At 44.3% G+C, this 21,638-nt stretch overlaps 2 protein-coding genes across 3 annotated transcripts; one reads left to right on the forward strand and one right to left on the reverse strand.

Moving 5' to 3' along the window:
* Positions 1–1,038: 1,038 nt before the first annotated feature.
* IL17B (interleukin 17B) lies at positions 1,039–7,101 on the forward strand. Of its 2 annotated transcripts, none has more exons than XM_032211230.1 (3): positions 1,039–1,204; positions 2,531–2,853; positions 6,662–7,101. In XM_032211230.1, the coding sequence occupies exons 1-3, from the start codon at positions 1,184–1,186 to the stop codon at positions 6,906–6,908; spliced, it is 591 nt and encodes a 196-aa protein (XP_032067121.1). In that variant the 5' UTR covers positions 1,039–1,183; the 3' UTR covers positions 6,909–7,101. The 2 variants fall into 2 exon arrangements, with proteins under 2 accessions (XP_032067121.1, XP_032067122.1); XM_032211231.1 differs by lacking the exon at positions 1,039–1,204 and adding an exon at positions 2,206–2,261.
* Positions 7,102–9,366: 2,265 nt separating this feature from the next.
* Positions 9,367–21,028, reverse strand: PCYOX1L (prenylcysteine oxidase 1 like). The gene is made up of 6 exons (XM_032211463.1): positions 20,396–21,028; positions 19,123–19,329; positions 16,166–16,340; positions 14,478–14,689; positions 14,185–14,325; positions 9,367–11,367 (listed from the first exon to the last, which is right to left on the reverse strand). Exons 1-6 carry the CDS (start codon positions 20,526–20,528, stop codon positions 10,709–10,711), a joined length of 1,527 nt encoding a protein of 508 aa, XP_032067354.1. The 5' UTR covers positions 20,529–21,028; the 3' UTR covers positions 9,367–10,708.
* Positions 21,029–21,638: the final 610 nt, after the last annotated feature.

The raw sequence follows: 21,638 nt of genomic DNA on the forward strand, positions 1-21,638 counted from the left end.
CAAGACAATTATACTTCTCATTAAACTATCGGCAGCATTGAAAGTGAATTGTGAGGGCTCGGGCATCTATGTCTGTCTGCCTGTCTGCCTGTCTGCCTGCCCTGCCCTGCCTGCCTGCCTGCCTGCCTGCCTGCCTGCCTGCCTGCCTGCCTGCCTGCCTGCCTACCTACCTACCTACCTACCTACCTACCTACCTACCTACCTACCTACCTACCTACCTACCTACCTATATCTCTATCTCTATCTCTATCTCTATCTCTATATTTTCCTGTCTACCTAATGGTCTATCTTGGTCCATTCAAAGCCCAGGTTTATGCAGAATTGCGTTTTTCATTCTACAGCATTTAAACACTTTCCCCCCCTTTTTGTATGATCTCTTTCATTCAGACCCTTTCACTATTTCTTCTGGAGCAATGCTATAAAGAAATATATCCAGTTGCCTCTTTACAGAGAGAAAAAAAATTAGACCTACTGCTCAATAAATAGAAGAGTTGTCCCCTGCTTTCCAATTTCTGCTTTATAAACTCACCACCAATTCAAGGAGGGCAGCCTTTCCATTTTCATCATGTCCCTAACTCGCCTTTGCACTCCTCCAGGGTACCACCCAGGACTCTGGTTATGCTAACGGCTTGACTCTGCCACTTTCCAGGAGTTGCACAAGCCTGGTATTGAATTGCTGGGCCATTCAGGGTCTTAAGACACAACCCAAGCCTCTTGTCAACAGATGTTCTTCTTTTCCCTGCTCTCCAAGGCCAAGATCTAACTTTGTCTTTTGCTTCCCAGCAAGTTTGGAAATCCTGCCACCATGGTTAGATAATATCTGTCCTTTCCTCCACCATAAGGGAAATCTGCCTTCACAATAATTTACTTAATGCTCCCCCCACTCCATTCCATTCCACTCCATTCTATCAAGCAGGCCAGTCCTGTGGCTAGCCTGTTGTTCCAATCCCAGGGAAACCAGCTTGCTGGATAGCAGACAGCCCAGACGGTTGTCCCTTCTGTCAACATCCTTGCTGGCATCCTGGGAAAATGCCTTGGTGCCAGGCAGGCCCACCTCCCTGGCGATGAAGAGATTAAGGGTTGTTGCTTTCCTTCTTAAAGCGCCCGGCCCCCATCGCCTTCACTTCATTCTGCGGCAGAGGGAGGCATCTGCAGAGCCTTGGCTTACCCACCCTCAGCGGAGATGGAGTGGGCTCCCAAGCTGGTAGGTGCTTGGCCCTCCTGGAGCCTCTTTTATTTACTTTCTGCTAATTAATGATCTGTCAGGCTTGTTTGCTTTGGGAACGATAAACTGTGTCTGGATGAGCAATTGCTTTTAGAGCCTGGTGAAGTGGGGGAGACAAAATCCAGCCACCCAGCTAGAGACAAAAATCAAAGAATGAAGCTCCCCTGCGGTGGGGGTAGGGACAAAAAAAGACACGACTGCTGGTACACTGGGATGTCTGCCTTAAGTGCCTAAGATCCACATCTGTTCCAGCAACCCAAAAAGACACATGTGGAGAAGCAGTTTGCCAGGAAAACACAGGCTCCTTGGCATCACACTGTGGCTCTTCTTTTAGCACTGTTGTTTCACCATAACAAAGGCAAGAAATGAAGGCAAGGGCTGGTGTGGGATGGGTTGGAGAGATGAAGGGGACACTAGCGGCTTATCTCAGAGATGTGTTAGATCAGCATTTCTCATTCTTCTTGCTGGGAAATTCTCTTAACTCCAGTCACATCTGGAGACTGCCAAACTGGGAATAGCTGATATGTTAGCAATGTGCTTGAAATGATAAAAATCCAAATTCTTTTCCCCGAGTTTCAAACAAATCCGCTCCATTAGACTTTTAGCAATAGGAATGCTTTTAAAAAAAAACTGAGCATAGAAATAACAAAAAGCTTAATTATTCTGATAAAAGGTTGCTTCAAAGGCTTACTATAACATTTTTTTTCTTTTTAAATACATAGCTCTGGGGATTGTGTGATAGATAGCATTCAGCGGGACCTTCTTTTGTAGTCCTAGAAAGGGGAGGGAAACCACAAGGAACAGGGCTTATCTCATGTTCCTATTGCTTTCTGTAGAGGAGCCTTGAAACAAAATATCTGAACTTGGAAAACATGGGAATGTTCCAAATCAATCAAATAGGAAATGAAATGAACAGGCTTTCGAGCAGAACGTCCCTGAACCCTGAGACTATCAGAGATAGCCTTTGACTAAGGAGAAATCTAGCTGCCACTCAGTCCTGAAACTCAATCCTGAGTGAATCAACAACAACTTTTAGGTTACTATCAAAAGTTTATTGGGAGGATGGGTTGATCTGTAGGAAATAAAAATCATTAATTAGTTTTTAATTAAATGTTCAACAATATTTTGTTGTGTTTTGAACATCAGATCTTTTTTGTTTGCTACTGTACCTTATTTTATGTTGGTATGTGTATTGTTCTTTGATCTTTGCTAGGGTTCTGTTTCATTTTAAAACCATAATACAATGCCGTGTTTATAGAACCTGTGTTCATGCAATGAATGGAGTTTGCCTGTTTTCCTATCCAGTTGCTTCTCTCTGCTCTCTGCCTCTCCTTGGCCATGGATGCTACCCCTGTGTCGAAAGAGCAAAGCAGAGGAACAAAAGGAAGGAGAGGCTCAGCCAAAGCCAGGGAACATCATCTGCGGGCACAGAAATCCTCGCCTGACCCTGTGCTGAGGGTAAATCTGGGGGCCCTCACCGACTACACCTTTGTGGAGGATTATGAGCGGAGCATTCAGGAGATGGTTAACCAGCTGAGAAATAGCTCTGAGCTGCTGGATAGTAAATGCCAGGTCAATCTGAGACTCTGGATGTCGAACAAGAGGAGTTTGTCTCCATGGGCCTATAGGTGAGGCGGAACAAAGTTTGGTAACTGAGGGAGCCCCCCCTTGCTCCCTCTCTCTCTCTCTCTCTCCCTCTCTCTCTTTCTCCCCCTCCCTCTGAACCTCTCAGCTTTGTCAGAGTTATGATGCTATAGTATTCTATTGTCAACTCAACATGATGGTCAAAATAGTCCTTGAGTCCTGGTGATTGGAAAAATCCTTGCAATTTTCTTGACAAAATTTCAGAAGTGGTTTGTTGTTTGTTTGTTTGTTTTGTTTTATTAGTTTTGTATGCCGCCCACTCCCGAAGGACTCTGGGTGGCTCACAATAAAACAGGGAAAGGGGAATAAATAAGACAATACAAAAAATTAAAAAATGCACAACATTCACAATTGAAGCGGGGCTGGATATTTCAACAGCCCCCAGCCTGTCGGAACAGCCAGGACTTGGTAGCTTTACGGAAGGCCGGGAGGGTGGTAAGGGTCCGGATCTCCACGGGGAGTTCGTTCCAGAGGGCCGGAGCAGCAACAGAGAAGGCTCTCCCCGGGGGATCGCCAGCCAACATTGGCTGGCAGATGGAACCCGGAGAAGGCCAAGCCTGTGAGATCGAATCGGTCTTTGGGAGGTAATTGGCAGGAGGCGGTCTCTCAGGTTTGCCATTGCCTCCTTCCTAGGGCTGAGAGAGAATGACTGGCCCAGAGTCAGCTACCTGGCTTCGTGTCAAAGATGGGACTCTAATTCATAGAGTCTGGTTTCTAGTCTGATTCCTTAACTACTAGACCAAATTGTCTCTTCAGGAGAGAATTTTGCGATTAAATTTAGATTAGTCTCCCTGCCTCGTTTAGATTACACATTAATTTGTCAGGGGATTTGGGTACAGTGGGTCCATCAACATCAGCAAAAATATTCACTTTTTCTAGTGTAAGAGGTCCAACATCAGCACCTGAGTAGAAATTGGGACTTTATTGGAACCCAAAAATGGTTTTGATGATCCTCTCATTCAACAAAGGGGGAAATATGAGAAATCCTATTGCCTCTGGGGATTAGAGGAATGTAGCTTAATTGTGTTTAGTATTGCTCAGACTGCTAAGGATCATCTGAACAGCAAAGCTATATTTCATTCTATATATTAACTGGATTGGATTTGAATAGCATACGTATATGGTCCAGTCACTGTGTGTTCTTATTTAGAATCTTGCCCTGGGAACAGCTTCAGTGCTATTTTCCTAGCTTTTCTAAGTAAAAATATTTTGACTGCTATTAAGAGATTGAAATTGAAATAGGAAAATCAAAATTATGAACTTTGATCTAAAACTGAATTTTACTATAATGCAGCCACATGTAACCCCAGACTTCAGTGATCAGTTTAATGCTTCAGGTGCATTAGCCAACTCAACTCACCTGGGATAGAGTAGGATGTAACAGAACCTAAAATAGAACTAGTATTAATCACTGGTTTAATTATTGTACATTGGGACCCTTGAACTGTACAGAGAAGAAGGGACAGGAAGGAAGCTATCTTGGCATCATCAAAAGGTGTGTCCTACATCCAAAAAGTACCCCAGCAGCACAGTGGTGGGTTCCGGATCATTGCAACCAGTATGGTGCAATGGGACTGGACGTCCACCACATGAACACGCGCAGCACACGTGCACAGCACGCGCATGCGTACTTACCACCCGCCACGCTCCGTGATGCCTCCACGACGCTCCAGCTGCTTGGCGAAGTGTCACACAGGCACCATATGCTCTGTGCAGGTGCGCGGAAGCCCTGAACAGCTCAAATACAGGTAAGGAATGCAGGCGGGTGGGCAGGTCCTCTGGAGCACCGTGCCAGAATGGTACCTGGTGCTTCCGGCAGGCACCAGTAAACCTGTACTGGGGTGATCAGGTGGTAACCCACCACTGCAGCAGCAGCATGCACTATTGATGATAAAAGAGGGCTTACAGGGAATCTTCATTTAATGACTACTTATTCAGTGACTATTTGAAGTTACAATGACAATGAAGAAGGTCCATGGTTGTCATAGCACTCCCCATGACTAAGGCACTTAGCAAATGACTCACAGTTACAACAGCCATAGCATCCCAAAGTCATGATAGCCATTTGTGACCTTCATTGTTGTCTTCCAACAAAGTCAATGGGGAAGCTGGCAGGAGGTCACAGTGATGATATGAAGCAACTTTAATGAGCACAACTAGAATGGCTACAATTGCCATTGTAAGTCAGCATATTGATGCTGCATATTACAATTGTGTTGCTTAGTAGTTAGTCTCGGTTATATCATTAAGCCGGGAGTCTCTGTTCTTGTAATGAACATAAAAACGAATCATCAAACTGAATCTTCCAACTAGCAGAGCCTATATGCAGCGGTGATTCTGCAGCTCACTCATAAGCAAACCTGAATTAGTTAAAATATTCAATACTGCCCAATATTCAGATCAAGATGATGTTCAGGGTTGTCTGAGTTTGTAGCGCTGTGTCCTCCCCACAGTAAACGGCTTGTGAGTTTACTGAATTTCTGAACATTGAACAAGTAATTTCATTCATCCACTAAGAACTGGAGATCCCAAATTCAAAGAGGTCCAGAAGAAAAAGAACTGAATTCATTTATTCATGGGAAGCAAAGGATGCAGTCTATCCCATCATTTCCAGTGGTGCATGGAATCACTGTTGCTTCGCTGGCTCAGTAATGATACATCAGTGCTTAGTAGGATCAGAGGTACCAGTTTGTGACCTATAATTGTCAGTAACAGCAGCAATAGCCATGAAACGTGCCACCTAAGCTACAAGGGCTTCTGGGCAGCTATTTCTAAGCCCAGCTCTGGTTCTAAGAAACTGTCACAGCATAAGAGAATTCCTGGAATTGGCCATGGAGGTACAATTCTCTGTTTACTTCTGCAGCTTAGTTAAATAATTGTAATAGAATTGCATCATTTTCTGGAACAAATCTGATTGTTCAAAAAGAAGGCATTCATCTAAATTAGTTAGTCATTCCCAATCTGAGAATTATAACTCCATGAATTCTTAGCTGGCAGAGCCATTAATTGGGAATTCTGGAAATCTGCATCTCAACACTTCTAGAAGGTACCAGATTGGGAAATGTTGCTTGCGCTCCCACAAGTGGAAGACATTGCCTATTGCAACAATTTTCTATGTGGTAGATGTTTGCTCTACTGCCCCTCTTGTCGAACCATAATTCTTCCCATGAGCAAACCCATTACATGCAGATATCCTTCCTATCTGGAAAATAGAATTTTCTAATGGGAGAAAAAAGTCCATGCCATTTCCTTACAAAAGCTTTGGGGAGCTACAACTGGTAGCTGTGGTTTGCCACCGTTTATTCTGGGATATTGTCCAGTGATGCGATATCATCCTAGTCCCAGCCATCCTCTGCCTTTAAAAGGGAAACAGTGATTTACAATGTTTTGTTTCTGGTATCAGGGAAACCTGGTCTACTCATTATGGGACAGAGCATATTACTTCTGCTTTCACTTTTCATCTTCAACCCAGGAGCCTTGGCAGTCACTTTTGTGACAAACTATTTTTGTGTTGAATTTATGTTAACATAAATGCCAACATTTTTAACATAAATTCAACACAAAAAAAAAGTGATTTACAGTGTATACGGGCAGGCATGTTACATAAGACAGCACCTTTTCAGTCAAATGTATTTTCCTGGCATTGTGTGATGCCCAGAAAAAGCAGGAGCTCCTTTAAAGAAACATGGGTGTCAAGAATCACTTTTTCATTTCCATATTCAGACTCCTGCACAGCCTTACTGGCCATCAAGAAAAATATCCATGTTTTAATGTCAACCTGTTTTCCTTTAGGATAAACCATGATGCATCCCGGGTTCCAGTTGACATCCCAGAGGCACACTGTCTGTGCGCAGGGTGCATCAATCCCTTCACCATGCAGGAAGACCGCAGCATGGTCAGCATTCCTATCTATAGCAAAATCCCGGTGCGACGGATGCTGTGTGAGCCAAGTAAGCCTCACAGGAAGAAGAGAAAGTGCCACAAAGAGTACAAGATGGTTATGGAGACCATTGCTGTGGGCTGCACTTGCATCTTCTGAGGACCCAGGACTTCCTGCTCTTATGGCTAAAGTACTGTTTTTGCTCTTCTGAACTGCTGTTTTTTTGCCAAATGAGGAAACACCAATGTACTTTTAGATATTGAAGTCACTTGCTCTCGATTGAGCCACGGTGGCACAGTTAGAGTGCAGTACTGCAGGCTACTTCTGCTGACTGCCGCCTGCCTGCAATTTGGCAGTTTGACTCGCACCAGGTTCAAAGTTGACTCAGCCTTCCGTCCTTCCAAGGTCGGTAAAATGAGGACCCAGATTGTTGGGGGCAATAGGCTGACTCTGTAAACCGCTTAGAGAGGACTATAAAGCACTGTGAACTGGTATATATGTTTAAGTGCTATTGCTCAGCTGACATATCTGCATTACCTTCAAGAAGGCTGGTAATATATACTGTATGTATGTATGTATATCGCTATACATATATACAGGCAAATTACTCATTAATGCTTTAGGTCCAGTTTAAACAGTTCAAGCTACTTTCTCACTTAAATAACACTTGCTGTGATGCTATAGCCACAGTTCCCATTTTTTTTTCCTTATCTGGCATCCTTGTTTGCTTAGGAATTTAGAGAAAAAACAGAAGACAGATTATTGGTTAAAATGTATTTTCAGGGCTTCAGACTAGTGTCAATTTAGCTTATAAAGTTGAGTTTGGACCGAACTTTTAGAGATGAATCAATATATAGAGCAGTATGTCATTGTTGTGTGTGTGTTCAAGTTAGTTTTTAATTCCTGGCAACTACCTGGACAATTCCATGGAGTTTTTCTTGGCAAGATTTTCATAAGTGGGTTTTCCATTACATTATTCCTAGGGCTGAAAGAGCGACTGGCCCAAAATCACCCAGTTGGCTTCATATATTCAAAAAATGCCTTTCAGAGCATTCTTTTTACACAGTACTGGGACACTGAATATAAAACACTTTGGCATAACTAACAAGCTGTGTCCACACTTTGTAGAGTTCATATGTTTGATTACCAAAGCATACTTGATTGGGTCCACAAAAACATAAGCCTAAGCCCACTAGGGTTAGCACAATGAGAACCTACTCAACAGTTGAAAGGTTAGAGTGCTCCATTGCCTCTCAAGTCATAGCAGAGGACGAGTCTAAGTGTTGAGCAACGGAGGAAGGTTGAGCATCGGAGAGGCTCTTTAAATCAAGATTGTTTGACAGGCTACTATTCAGTAGCTAGAGGAACATTAAGGATGTTATCCATACCAAGAGTTAGACTGAGAAGGCAGCAAGAGAGTCCTGCCTACTACTATGCACACACATTGTGATGGACCCAAGTATCTCTAATAACCTCATTTAATACCCTATCCTTCACAATGGAGGGGAATCACAGTTCTGGGGCTGAGCATGCAGTCGTTTTGCAGAAGGGCCCAGATTCAATCCCTGCAGTGTGTATAGGGTGGTGTCTCCAATAGCATGACTGGGAAACATCCTGATGTGGGATAAGCTGAAGAACTGCTATAATGCAGACAAAAAAACACATCAGTGCTGCCTGTTCTGTAGAAAGGAAGCTTGCCTTATTCAAGATGGTTTGCTCCACAGGAAGAGGAGCCAGAGTCCAATCCTTGGGTTCTGTATGTAACAGTGGTGGGTTCCTACCGGTTCAGCCGAACCGGTAGTGGTTTGGCAGCCTAGGTTGCTGGAACCAGCAGCGACCCAGGCCTGCCATGCCCCCGAACTGGTTTCCCAGCCGGCACCATAGGTGCTACCATTTTGTTTTTAAGTTCTGCACATGCACAGAACAATTGTAATTGCACTGTGCATGCACACAAGCGCAAAGCACGCACACGAGTGAACCAGCAGTAGTGCTGGCCGGAATCCACCCTGGTACGTTAAGTCTAAGAAAGATTCCCATTTGAATCATAGGTGAGCTGTTTCCCCAGAAACAATTTTTCATGGATGGAATGCAGTGCCATTACGGCGATGAAGCAACAGAATAAAATAAAGGGAGTTACCCAGTGAGATGCCAAGAAGTACTGATATAACTGTAAGCAACTGGCTTTTGTACCTGCCAAGCCCCTGCTGCACCTTTCTTTTTAATTATTTTTGTTAAGCGAAAATATGGGCATACTTCCAACTTCATCTGCCTCCATCTTATGTGGGGCCCAGAGGCATTAATTACAAAAATCTCCTGAAGTCTTTCTAAACATTACATATGAACACTGCAGCTTAGTGCTTTGTTTAGAAGTCCATCCATCTACTCAGGTATAGGATAAGTGTTAAGTTGATCTAGTAAAGTGAGATCAACTGAATGACCGGGAATAGTTTCTCAGTTCACCCTGACCATGGAATATTTTGAGTCCAGCCTCATCGACTGTGGCAAACATTTTGTGAGAATACTCACAATATGCCAACATTCCAGATCTGCCAAGCAGCTGCAAACAGTTTGCTATCCTCGATCTAAGATTTTTGTCTATGTGCCAGAACGTCACAACTTCAAAAGAAACAAGCTGATAACTTTATTTTCATTTTCTCAGTTCTTCCCCGCCAGCTAAAGGCTATGACTCAAGGCACAGTGAAATACATCTCATTACAGAGTAGCTGGGCCTACATCTATTTAGCTGCTTGGTCATAAAGTGTGTTGCTCACCCGGATCTGCAAACAGGTCATTGATTTAACAAAGTTCATTAAAGAAAACATTATCAATATCCACACTGTACATAAGCTAACAATTGAAATTAAGGATTTTCTTCCATTTCTATAAAGAAACATAGGGAACGTCGCCGTTTGATTGCATCTGGAATTAGCAAAAACAAGTTATCCTTTATCCTACACAGCTATTTTATGGGGTTATTTTATTCAAGCCACAAATCCAGTCCTTTTTTCCAAGATTTACAGAATCGGCCTGATCAAATGGCTAGAGTATTGTGGAATCTACTCAGGAAAATTCCAGAGCGTTAGTTCAACTTGGGAATCAAAGAAATCTTTTTTTAAAAAAAAACCAAATGCTGGCGGGCAGCATGCTTAATCTATTTCCAGGGAAAAGGCCCATGGGATAGCTGGCAGATCAGCCTTAATTGTGCACATATGTTTATCAGGATAGTGGATAAAAAGTTACATGATTCGTTAAGCTGTTTAGCTTTTCTCACAGTAAAAGTTCCAACACAAAGTCCTTTGCTTCACCGTCATGGGGCTTTGTAATAAACACAAGGGAATACAGTGTTGGGATACCAGGAAAACCAAGAACTCATACAATCCTAAAAATACAATTTCCTTTAGCTTAGGAGATGAAGTACAAGGTCCAGTCCAGTATAAATTATTTGGGAAGGCTGCAGAGGAAGACACAAGAAGGAAGTTTGAATCCAAAGTTGTCGCCTGTTGGGTGATATACACAATTGGACTGTATGAATATGATTCAGCAGGTAAAGTAAAAGTCAAATGACACTATTCGGTTTCAATCCTCTTCCACGATTACAGAAGAATCTTGAACACCTAGAAGTGGCATAAATTCACAGACTCTCTGAAAGAGTGATGCTATGCTAAAGAGATTGCCATGACACAGATAACACAGATGAACATATAAATACACAGATTTGCCAGTGGTCTGCTTTGCTTCTGTTAAATTTGCAGTACAATTTATTCCTTAACTTAGAAGATTTGGGGATGGGTGGGACTGCAAATCTCAGCAGTTCTTACTACACTGATTGGGAATTCCAAATGCTGCAATCCAATATAATTGGAACACAGCAAGTCAAGAAATGGCACTTACAGTAGTAGCCTCAAATATCCACTTGACTCTGCATGCAATAAAGTCTTGTCTCGCAGTGCTCCCTAAGTTCACAGCTCAGTCTTCACTTTGTGCATTAAGTCTTTCTGGTCTATTTTCTCTACTTCACGATTCCACCGATTGTAGGCTAAGAGAGCCACATTTTTGGCTGCCACGGCAGACATCTCCATGGAGCTGGCTACCCACTCCATGGTGTTGAGGTAGAAGAGGCTGTCATGTAGGATAATTGGTGGGAGGCTCTTGACTGATCCGTAATTAGGACAGACCTGCCATTCTGTCACCTGAACAGAGTAATAAGAACGGAACAGCATCTTCAATTCTTGCTTCTCCAAAGGATGCTGAGAGTGGACACGCCACACAGCAGCTTCCTGGGGCTGCTTCCGCTTGAAGGTATTAGATAAGTTGACGGGGCAAATGTTATCCATGGAATTGAAGAAGAGGCCAGGAGCTTCTGTGGTGAGGACACTGGCAAAAGGGAAAAGCTTGGGGTCTGAGAAGCCAAAGTATGAGGAGTTGAGGTAGCCGTGAACAATGGAGGTGACTGTGGTGTGAAAAGTTCCAGGAAACTCAGCAATAGGAGGATCAAAATTCTGAAAGGTAATATTGTTCTTGCTGTCATGTAGTTGAGTGGCAATGACCACGATGTCATAGAAGTTGGAACCTGGACCGTCTTCATTTTCATAGTGCACTTGGTAGAGGGGTTTTCCTTCTGGATAAAAATGCACCGGGAGGGGGGGGGGAGGAAACAGTAATTCAGACAGCTAGCAAGCAAGTCACCATCATTATCTAAGAAGCTGAATAGATGACATTTCAAAGAGAAACAATTCTGCTAAGACCTCATAGTTTGCCCTGATTCTTGGTTGATCCATTGTTTCAGCAGCTCATTCATTGCCTGTTGGTTTTATTTTTGAAGACCAACTTGATTAGCTAAACCAGCTACAATAAGCACTCGCACAACCCTTAACAGTAACAGATAGGAACTGATCAAAGGGCAGAGACAGGATTTCCCTGACTGGTCACAAATAAAGGAAATTTATTGTAGTTTTTGACTTTGGTAAGCGAAAATAATTGGGTTAAGTTGTATACATCTGCTGTTGTTACAGTTTGGGATATTTCATTCAAAAACTATGGTATTTTTTGGAGTATAAGACACACCTCCCCCCCCCCCCCAAAAGAGTGTGGAAGTATTGGTGCATCTTATAGACTGAATACAGCCATTTTTGGCCTCTGGAAGCCCCATCCTCCTATCCCAGTTTTTTGAAAAATGGGCTGTTTTCCGCAAAAAATGAGGCTTTTTTTGCCTTCTCTCAGCCCCCAGCAGCACTCTGCAGGCTTCAGCAGGGCTGGGGCAAGGCAAAAACTTTTTTTTCCTTACTTACCTCTTCAAAATCTTGGTGTGTTTTATACACCAGTGCGTCTTATAGTCTGAAAAATACGGTATATATTTTATCTAGGATGATGCTGGATAGTTCAAAGCAAGTCCACAATGGCCTAAAATGATATAGCAGCAACAAGGAGGGTAACTTTCCGCAGAACACTACGGAGACTATTAAAGAAATACACAACTAAAAAAAGACAGGCAACTTTGTACTATCCAGTATTTAAGAAAAACAGTCATTATAAGGAACCTTATTACGAACGCTCCCTCTTAACAGCAAGACAAAATATGCATTTATCTAGATACTTTTAGGAAGAAAAACATAGTATATGCCAATTATATTCTGTGTTGAAACTGGGTTTATTTGTTCAGGAATGCCACATTTTTTCCTACATTTATTTTTTTAAAAAATCTCAACATCATTCCAAAATGTTAAATGTAGAATTCTTATAATAAATTTATAACCTAAGCTATTGATGTTTATATCTTAAAGTTTAATATCTTGGGTATTCAGTGGTGTTTGACACCCCTATGCTAACAGGTAGTCCTTCATTTACAATAGTTTATTTAGTGATGGTACAACAGTACTGAAAAAAGTGACTTGTGACCATTTTTCACGCTTATGACTGTTTCAGCGTCCCCGTGGTCACGTGATCGAAATTCAGATGCTTGACAACTGACTCACATTTATGATGGTTGCAGTGTCCCGGGGTCATGTGATTATCTTTTGAGAACAACGGAAATGATTCACTTAACAACTGTGGCGAGAAAGGTCGTAAAATGGGACAAAATTCATTTAACGACTGTCTCGCTCAGCAACATAACTTTTGGTCTTAGTCAAGGATTACCTGGAATTGCAGCTAATAGAGCTTTAAAAAGAGGAAACTTGTTTCTTTAACGCATTAAAGTATGTTCGATCATGTGACCATGGGAACCCTGAAACGGTCATAAGTGTGAAAAATGGTCACAAATGGTCACTAAATGAACTGTTGTAAATGGAGGACTAGCTATATATACCACGGAAGACTCAGCAGCCTCAGACAGTGATCTGCACACACACATTCACAGGTACAGACATTTTCACTGGGCCTGCAGAAAAGGGGAACAGCTGGGCACAAACAGATATCCACAACAACTGCGGAAATCTGCAAAGCAGCCACGCTGAGTTTTCCTGCAGATGTGGCCCTTACGTAGCTTTGAAGAGGGGTACCTAGTTTATGCTAATCTGCTTTGTGACACTTCGGTTCTAATGCTTTGTTCAGCCTAAGTAGGCCTCCTCCGATCATGTGGTACAGTATCCGGTCAATATTCAATTGCATGTATCTCTCGGGCAGTGGTGGGCTGCAGGCAGTAGACACGTACTGGAGCCTGCCCGGAGCACCGGGTACCATTCCGGTAGGGTGCTCCGGAGGGCCCACCCACCCAAGCTCCTTACCTATCCTTTAAGCCTTTGGGGCTTCCGCGCATGCACATGGCACATACAGTGCCTGCACAACACTCCGCCGAGCAGCTGGAGCATTGCGGAGGCTTGCGGAGACATCGCAGGCAGGTATGATGCATGTGCGTACTGTGCATGTTTTCGCACATGCTGCGCGCGTCCATGTGAGCGAAGCCGGCCCCATTCCAACCAGATATTATCTGAATATCTGAATTCAGGGATTAAACCAGAGGGGATACTGCGTGAATACAATGAACCATGTGTATGAGTGTGTTTGCTCCTTGCCACCACTCAGTAAAGGCACTCTCAGAAATGTTGTTTTTTTCTGAAGAACCTTCCCTGAAAAGCAAATAAAAGACTCTGGAGGTGGTGAATTAGCCAGAGGTGCGAGAGAATGAAAATCTGTTACATTTCTTTCCATTAAGTCCTAGGGTTGATTCAACTCTTGTGCTACAATTCTCTCATAGAATCTCTTAACGACATTTCTCCAATATGCAGCACATCCAAATTGTCCTAAACAGCTTTTAAAGTTCAGTCTTCCGGATTTGAAGCGCACCCATACGAATGGGGAAATCTTGCAAAAGTGAGATCATTCAATTCATCCTAACATGTTTACCTGGCCTGCAGCAGCTCTTTAAAATCTCAACTATCTGGAGATCTTTTGATCTCATTTTCAATCTCGGATGAAGATGGGTTTGCGTCTGGCCTACCTGAACTGTGCAGAGAGATAGCTGTCACCCTGGCATGGATTATGTTGGCTTTGGTTAGCTTCAGCAAGCCTGAGCACACCAGCTTGTTGCCGCCTTCGACTGCCCATCGGTTGCCTTGTGCTCCTGCTAGCAACATGGCCCCTTAAAAAAGAAGTACAGAGGGAACAGCTGTCAAGAGAATGAACAAGCCAAATTGTAAAACACCAGCCTTCCCTACAACATATTTGTCTCCCAAGCCTGAGCAATGGCCTGCTGAAAAAAGGCTGGAGCCACAGGACATGGGTAGAACTCACCTGCAAACGCAGGCACCAGTATTGACTGGCCATAGTTGGCCCGGAGAATGGCCATGATGACATCATCAATGAAGCGTTGTGTGACACCGGCCTCCAGCAGGGACTCCACCACAGAGCGCTGCGTCATGTTGACAAAGGTGTCACCCCCCAGTGAACGCAAGAGCTCCTCAAGATGAGAGAATGCATAGCCGTGGGCCTGATATTTGTAGATTCTGCAGGTCGTTAAAAAAGGGGGGGGGTTTAGAGCAGCAGGACTTCTCTCTTAGGAAAAGACAGCCCTACAAGGTAGACCTGACTAAGGAACCTTGGCCATGTAGGTCAGGGTTAGATTTATTGCAACATTTCTAGCAACAGATTTTGCAAGGCAAAAGGTGACTCCTCCTCCCTCTCTTCATGTGCACTCAGGAGGGGCTTGTCTTAGAAGTGTTCTTCAATTAATTCCTTGGCCCGGCTCAAGTTTAACTTAACTGACTGCTGCCATCTTAGTGGCTCTTTGTCCTGCCCTTCAAAGCCATTCCCTATGACAGTGATGGCTAACCTTTTTGTCCCCACGTGTCAAAATTACACGGAAGTGTGTGCCAGCATGCACGCATGTGCCCACCCCCACAATGCAATGTATCCCACCCCCTGCGCATGCGTGTATGACCTCCCGCATGCTCCCCCGCCCCTCACGCATGCGCGCGACCCCCCCCACGCCCCGTTTTGGGCCTAGCAGACCTCCTGAAGCCTTCTGTGCTGCAGCCCATTTTGGGACTAGCAAGCCTCCCTGAAGCCCCCCGTGCATACGTGTACGCCCCCAACCTCCTGGGTATGGGTGCGTGTCTCCTGCATGCGCATCAGAGATCTGAAAGTCAGCTGGCCGGGGGGAGGCGCACACACATGCGTGTTAGAGCTGAGCTGGGTGATGGCTTGCATGCCAGCAGAGAGGGCTATATGTGCCACCTGTGGCATGCGTGCCATAGGTTTGCCATCACGGTCCTATGCTCTTTACAGGAAGTCTTAAGAATCTCCTTTAGTTAGTTTACTTGATTGATTAGCCCTTGGGCCATATCAAAGTGAAGATTTCCAGACACAAATTATTACTAAAATCTGATAGAATACAATTTAAAATAAAATTGGAATAAAATACAATAATTTAATATATAAACAAATAAAATATGATAAAATTATATTTTTGTACCACCCCCACCACGGTGTCCCTACCCCAATCAGTCTGACATATGATAATCTCAATCAAACCATTTTGCTTAAGCACTGTGCTGTGTTAAATGTTATTTTCCAGTTCTGGCCACATATAAGGTAAGTTGTTTTGATATGGGGAGCCCAATGGGTCATTCGTTTGGTATATAGACCAAGGTACCTGTCTCTCACTTGTATAAGGATACAGGCAACAATCAAATAGGATGTGAGCCAGGTCTTCCCCCTCTGCCGCTCTGCAAATGTAGAGACGTCCATTGTAGGGTAGAATGGAACCTCCCATATCTGACCATTATGTCAAGCTGTTCGAATCTCGCTCGCATTAATAACTTCCTGAGATGTTTTGGCCATTGTAACTTTAAATAGCTGTCTAATTTGAAAAGTAATCTCCTTTATAGTACATTGCTACCACCTGGCTAGAAGCAAATTTGATCAAGGAAGATGGTCCCATGTTTCTCTCACTGCCCTGTGATGGCCTCTTTGTTGCCTACCTCATGAACTTCTCCATTACTTCCTCTACCCACATTTGTAGACGTAGAAAGCTCATGCCATAGTGCCACCAGAGCCGAAAAAGGTTGAGCAGGTACCAGTCTGTCTCCTCAAGGACAAACTGCTCCCCAGTGAAGATGGCACTCTTTCCTGCCACTTCTCGGCGATGTTTCAGTCCTAAAGAACAGAAAACAAGGTCCTTTTTACCATGATGGGCTTTGCAAAGGAGTTTACCTTCTTGCTCTCTTTTACTGTCTACTTCTAACTTGCATTAATTCTGAGAAATCTTTTTCAGTTATGATTTTTAATACCGTTTCTCATTTGTTATCACACTTATTTGTGCTTCTTCCATTTTGGCACTGCAGAGCTCCATGACACTGGCCAGATTTTGTTACCACAAAACACCCACAAAAAATATGTTTCATCTTCATCTACAAGAGCGGATTGTATCTTAAAAAGCAGTGAAGACTGGTTAGGAAAATAAAGACAATTCCCAACCTTATTTAAAAGTAAAACAACTTGGGTTTCTGCTGGACTCTGGCAGAACTGTGTCTAGAATTAATTTGTCCTGATGGCATATTGCCTCTTATCACTTTCAGCCAGTGGTGGGTTTCAAATTTTTTTCGAACCTACTCTATGGGTGTGGCCTTCTTTGTGGGAGTGGCTTGCCAGCCATGTGACCTGGTGGGAGTGGCTTGCCAGCCATGTGTTTTCTTTCGTTCTCTCTCTCTCTCTCTCTCTCTTTCCATCCTTTTGTCTCTCTGTCCCTTTTTCCTTTTTTTCTTTCATCTCTCATTTTTTTCTTTTTCTTTCTTCCTTTCTGTCTCTTTCTCTTTCTCTCTCTGTGTGAGTCTGTCTATGTGTGTGTGTCAGTGGTGGGTCTCAAAAAATTTTGGAACCTCTTCTGTAGGTGTGGCCTGCTTTCTGGTGGAACCTCTTCTAACCGGTTCGGTAGATTTGATGAACCAGTTCTACCGAACAGGTGCGAACTGGTAGGAACCCACTTCTGCTTTCAGCCCAAATCACACATTAAGATAGGTGCCAGTCAATTGGCGCAAACCCAACTTTTAGCTAGCAAGGTTGTGGTTAAGGGGAAAAAAGAGAGATGTGAGACCTCTATATGCTTCCCGGAGTGTGATTGCAAGTGGGGAGTCCATAAAGTTCCATAAATAGTATATAATATTACAGGATTGTCTATTTTCAGTTTCACACCAAGGCGGATTTAATAATTGGACGTTGCTGCTACAGTTGTTACATGATATTATATATCATTGTACATTAATGTACATTTCATTATATTTAAAGTCCACCTTTCCTCTGAAGGAGTGGAAAGGCTCAGCTGAAGTTAGCATATATTGATTTATTTATTAATCAAATTTATGGAGTTGTCCATCTCACTAAAAAACGACCACAACACAAACTCTAGGCGAAGGGCCAATAAGAATGGCTATCTCAACTTTGGAACCATTAAGCATGTTATATGAGGATTCCCCTCAATTTAAGTTCTCAAACTCCACTAGAAGGCTGGGCTGAGAAAAGGAACTGGTCCAAAGTCACTCGATGAGACCCATGTTGCATTGTGGTTTGATCCTGGCTTTCAGTTCAGCGCTGCTTTATACTTAAACACCCATGGATCAAGCACATTGCCATGATGTACACCAGTGGTAGTCAACCTGGTCCCTACCGCCCACTAGTGGGCGTTTCAGCTTTCATGGTGGGCGGTAGGGGTTTTGTCTGATACCAAAGGACTTTCCTTTTTTAAAATTTAATTGACTTTTTAAAAAAAATTCATGGCATTATTTAAAAACATTTTCATTAGGTTTTCAAAAAATCACCATTACTGTGGAACCGGTGGGCGGTTAGAAAATTTTACTACTAACAGAGATACAAAAGTGGGCGGTAGGTATAGAAAGGTTGACTACCCCTGATGTACACAATGCATATATTCATAGTGAACCATCACCATTCATTCACAAAAAGGGAGTATCTTAAGGGGGAGGGGGAACTTCCGAGTTGGAATCTCCCCCAAATAGTTCAATTGTATTCCAAAAGAACAAATGGGAATGGAATGTTTGGGCAGGAAATGACAGGCTGGCTGAGTAGAACAAGTGAGTGAGCTCTATTGTAACAGAACAATGATGAGTCCTGACCTCGTCTATATACCATGCCTGAGGAACCAAAGATCTGCCATACCATCCAAGTTCAGAGGCAATAAAAGAATATGCAGAAACCAAGCTTGAAGTTCATATATCTAAATCAGGGGTGTTAAACTTACGGCCTGCAGGCCGGATGCATCACACGCTCCCCCCCCCATTTTAGTGGGGGGGAAAAAGGAGTGATGTATCATGTGACGACAACGTGATGATCAGAGGTGGGTTCCTACCAGTTCGCACCTATTCAGTAGAACCGGTTCGTCAAATCTACCGGACCAGTTAGAAGAGGTTCCACCAGTGGACCCGGAAAGCAGGCCACACCTACAGAAGAGGTTCCAAAAATTTTTGAAACCCACCACTGCTAAACGGTTAGGGGTGCAAGGATCTTGTAACTTGACAGCTTTAAGACTTGCATGCTTCAATGCCAGAGTTCCTGAGCCAACGTGACTGGAGGAGGAATTCTGGGAGTTGAAGTCCACAAGTCTTAAAGCTGTCAGGCTTGAAGACCCCTAGTTTTTTTTTCTAAAGGGTTAGCGGTGCAAGGATCTTGTAACTTGACAGCTTTAAGACTTGCATGCTTCAATGCCAGAGTTGCTGAATAGCTACTTGGACCGACTTAAGTACTAATTCATAATTTCATATCCGGTCACATGGGCGGCAAGCCACTCCCATCCAGTCACATGGGTGGAAAGCCACTCCCACAAAGGAGGCCACACCCACAGAGTAGGTTCGAACAATTTTTGAAACCCACCACTGGTGATGATGCTAGTTTGACACCCCTGATCTAAATGTTCAACCACACTTACCCAATTGCTGCACAAAGTCCTCCATGTGTAAGTTGAGAGAATGGAAGAAAGCCCCCCCACTTTCGTAGGACTGCTTGTTGACTGTAACTGTGGCCAGGCGACCTCCCACCACAGCCTTTTCATACACGTCCATCTGGACCTGTGGCCCAAAGTGCTGCTGCAGGAAATAAGCCACCGAGGAGCCGCCAACTCCGGCCCCCACCACAGCTGCCAAGGCAAAGCAAGTGTGTTAAGAACCATCATAAAAAGATCAACCAATAGATACAGTTTCCCAGGAAACAGAGGACTGCTGAAACCACATCTCGGTCTAACAGCAGGGATATAATAAAATAATAAAGAGAGCCAGTTTGCTCTGGTGCTTAAGACACCAGGCTAGAAAGCAGGAAACTAAGTTCTAGTCCTGCCTTAGGCATGAAAACCAGCTGAATGACTTTAGGCCAGTTACTCTCTCTCTCTGCCCCACCCAGCTCACAGTGTTGTTCTCACGGGGAAAATAGTTAGAAGAAGGAGTATTGTGTGTGTATTTGCTGCTCTGAATTATTTATAAAAAGTAATAAACGAGGGATATAGAAAAGAATAAAACAGTTTTTCTGGTTAAGTCTCAGCCGTGGTGGCACTGTGATTAAAATGCAGTACTGCAGTGCTGACTGCCAGTAGTTCGATTTCCAATCGAACTTCAAAACTGGTATCTGACTGTGAAAACTATTTCATGGTTAGACCATGCTTCCTCAATCTCTCAGTGTGTTGGGACTGCCATTCTGAATTTCTAGCCAGCCCAGTCAATTGCTGACAATTCTGGGTAGGGTAGATCCCGTGTACCTGACAGGCATCAATCATAGGGGTGAAGGGATGTCCTACCATCAGCTGCCCAGGGTGGAAATCTGCCCTCTGGTGTCTCTGTCAGCACAAGACATACACCCACAGCATTCATATAAGAGAAGCAAAGATGAAATATACACACCGACCCTACCATTGGGCTGGCTTTTTTTTTTAAAAAGGGCATCGCCGGATAAATTTCAAAGCACGTGTCGGAAATACGACAGCTCCAGGATGGCCATCAAAGCGCCAAGCCTAGGAGAAGCCAGAACAGCTCTAACATTCAGCCACTATCGCTGCTTTTACGCTCCTATTCCCCCAGCGCAAATGCGGGAAGCTCCAGCCTGTTTGGGCGCAGAAGCCCACTTTACGGGGGCCTGGTAGTGGTGGTGGTGGTGAAGCTAACGCCACACGGAAAGCCGCGAATTGCCCGCTGCGATGAAAGAGCAACGCCTACCTATTTTGCCCGGCGGAGCTGCATCCCCTGCCGCAGCGAAGGAAGGCTCCGTTCTCATCCCCCCTACAGCTACGGCAAGAAACAAAAGCCACCGGGCAGGAGGAGGAGGCGGCTGAGCAAAGTCTGCCATCATGGTGGCAGCGGGGAGACAAGACGGGCGGCGGCTGCAAAAGCGAGAAAGCGCCGCGGAACGGCGGAAACCAGCCCGCCTCCCCCGGATGCTTCGACCGCAGTGGCCGGCGTGTTCGCAGCTTTCGGGCCCAACGCGCTTTCCGAGATTTGTCTTTTTTGGGGGGCGGGGGAGAGGCGCAGCGGATCGTCGGGCTGTGCCTCCCGCGGGCTTTTTTGACCTTCGCGGCGCGGATCGCAGGCAGCGACGGCGAACGAAGCAACCTCTAATTAATCAAAAGGGGGAAGTCCTTTGGTCGCGTCTTCTGGCTCGCTCCAGTGTGAGCGCCCCTTGTAGGAAGGCCTGAAACGCCCAGTTGGTGAATGCGCTTTCAATTCGCAGCCCCCGAAATTCAAGTTTTCTGACAGAGACGCTTCCGGAAGCCGCCTCGATGGCCGGTTGCAAAAGCCGCGGTTCTCGGCGCCATAAGCTTGTGCTGCTTCCCCTGGTTAGCCTTACTGAGCCCTTTAGAGTGAAATCTCCACGCGCCCGTACAAAGGTGGTTCCCTCCCCCTGTCATATAATATATCTGGGTATATGCATAATTTTGTATTTATTTGTTTACATAAACATGACAATTCAGTTCAAATCTTTATCAATTCAATTCAATTATTGTTAGAGTACAACATGTGTACAATGAGATTGGCTGACCTCCCTTGCCGTGTACCCCTCTCCCTCCAACACAATACAACTCACAGTGAAAGACAAAAAAATCTCTAGCCCAGTGAATCCTACTAACAAACACCCGGCCCTATTGCACCATGTGAACTTATTGCATGCTGGCCCTGCAAGCCAATCATACTATGTTGTTGTAGAGTTATTTTTCATTCAGGAGTCTGACAGCCCACGGATAATAAAAACTGTTCTTCACCCTGTTTACCTATGTTTCTATGTCTCCTTTCAGATGGCCGCCCCCATCAAGATCACCGAGGGGGGAAGGAAAACTGGGGGGGCTCTGAATGCCTGATGCCTTTCTGATCCCCCCTTTCCCCCCCAGCCAATCTGCCCTTTTTCTTTTGAAAAAAGGGGGGTCTGGTTCCCCCCCAGCCCCCCCAAGCATTAAACAAGCCTACC

The sequence above is a fragment of the Thamnophis elegans genome, chromosome 2, assembly GCF_009769535.1.
Source record: "Thamnophis elegans isolate rThaEle1 chromosome 2, rThaEle1.pri, whole genome shotgun sequence".
NCBI lineage: Eukaryota > Metazoa > Chordata > Lepidosauria > Squamata > Colubridae > Thamnophis > Thamnophis elegans.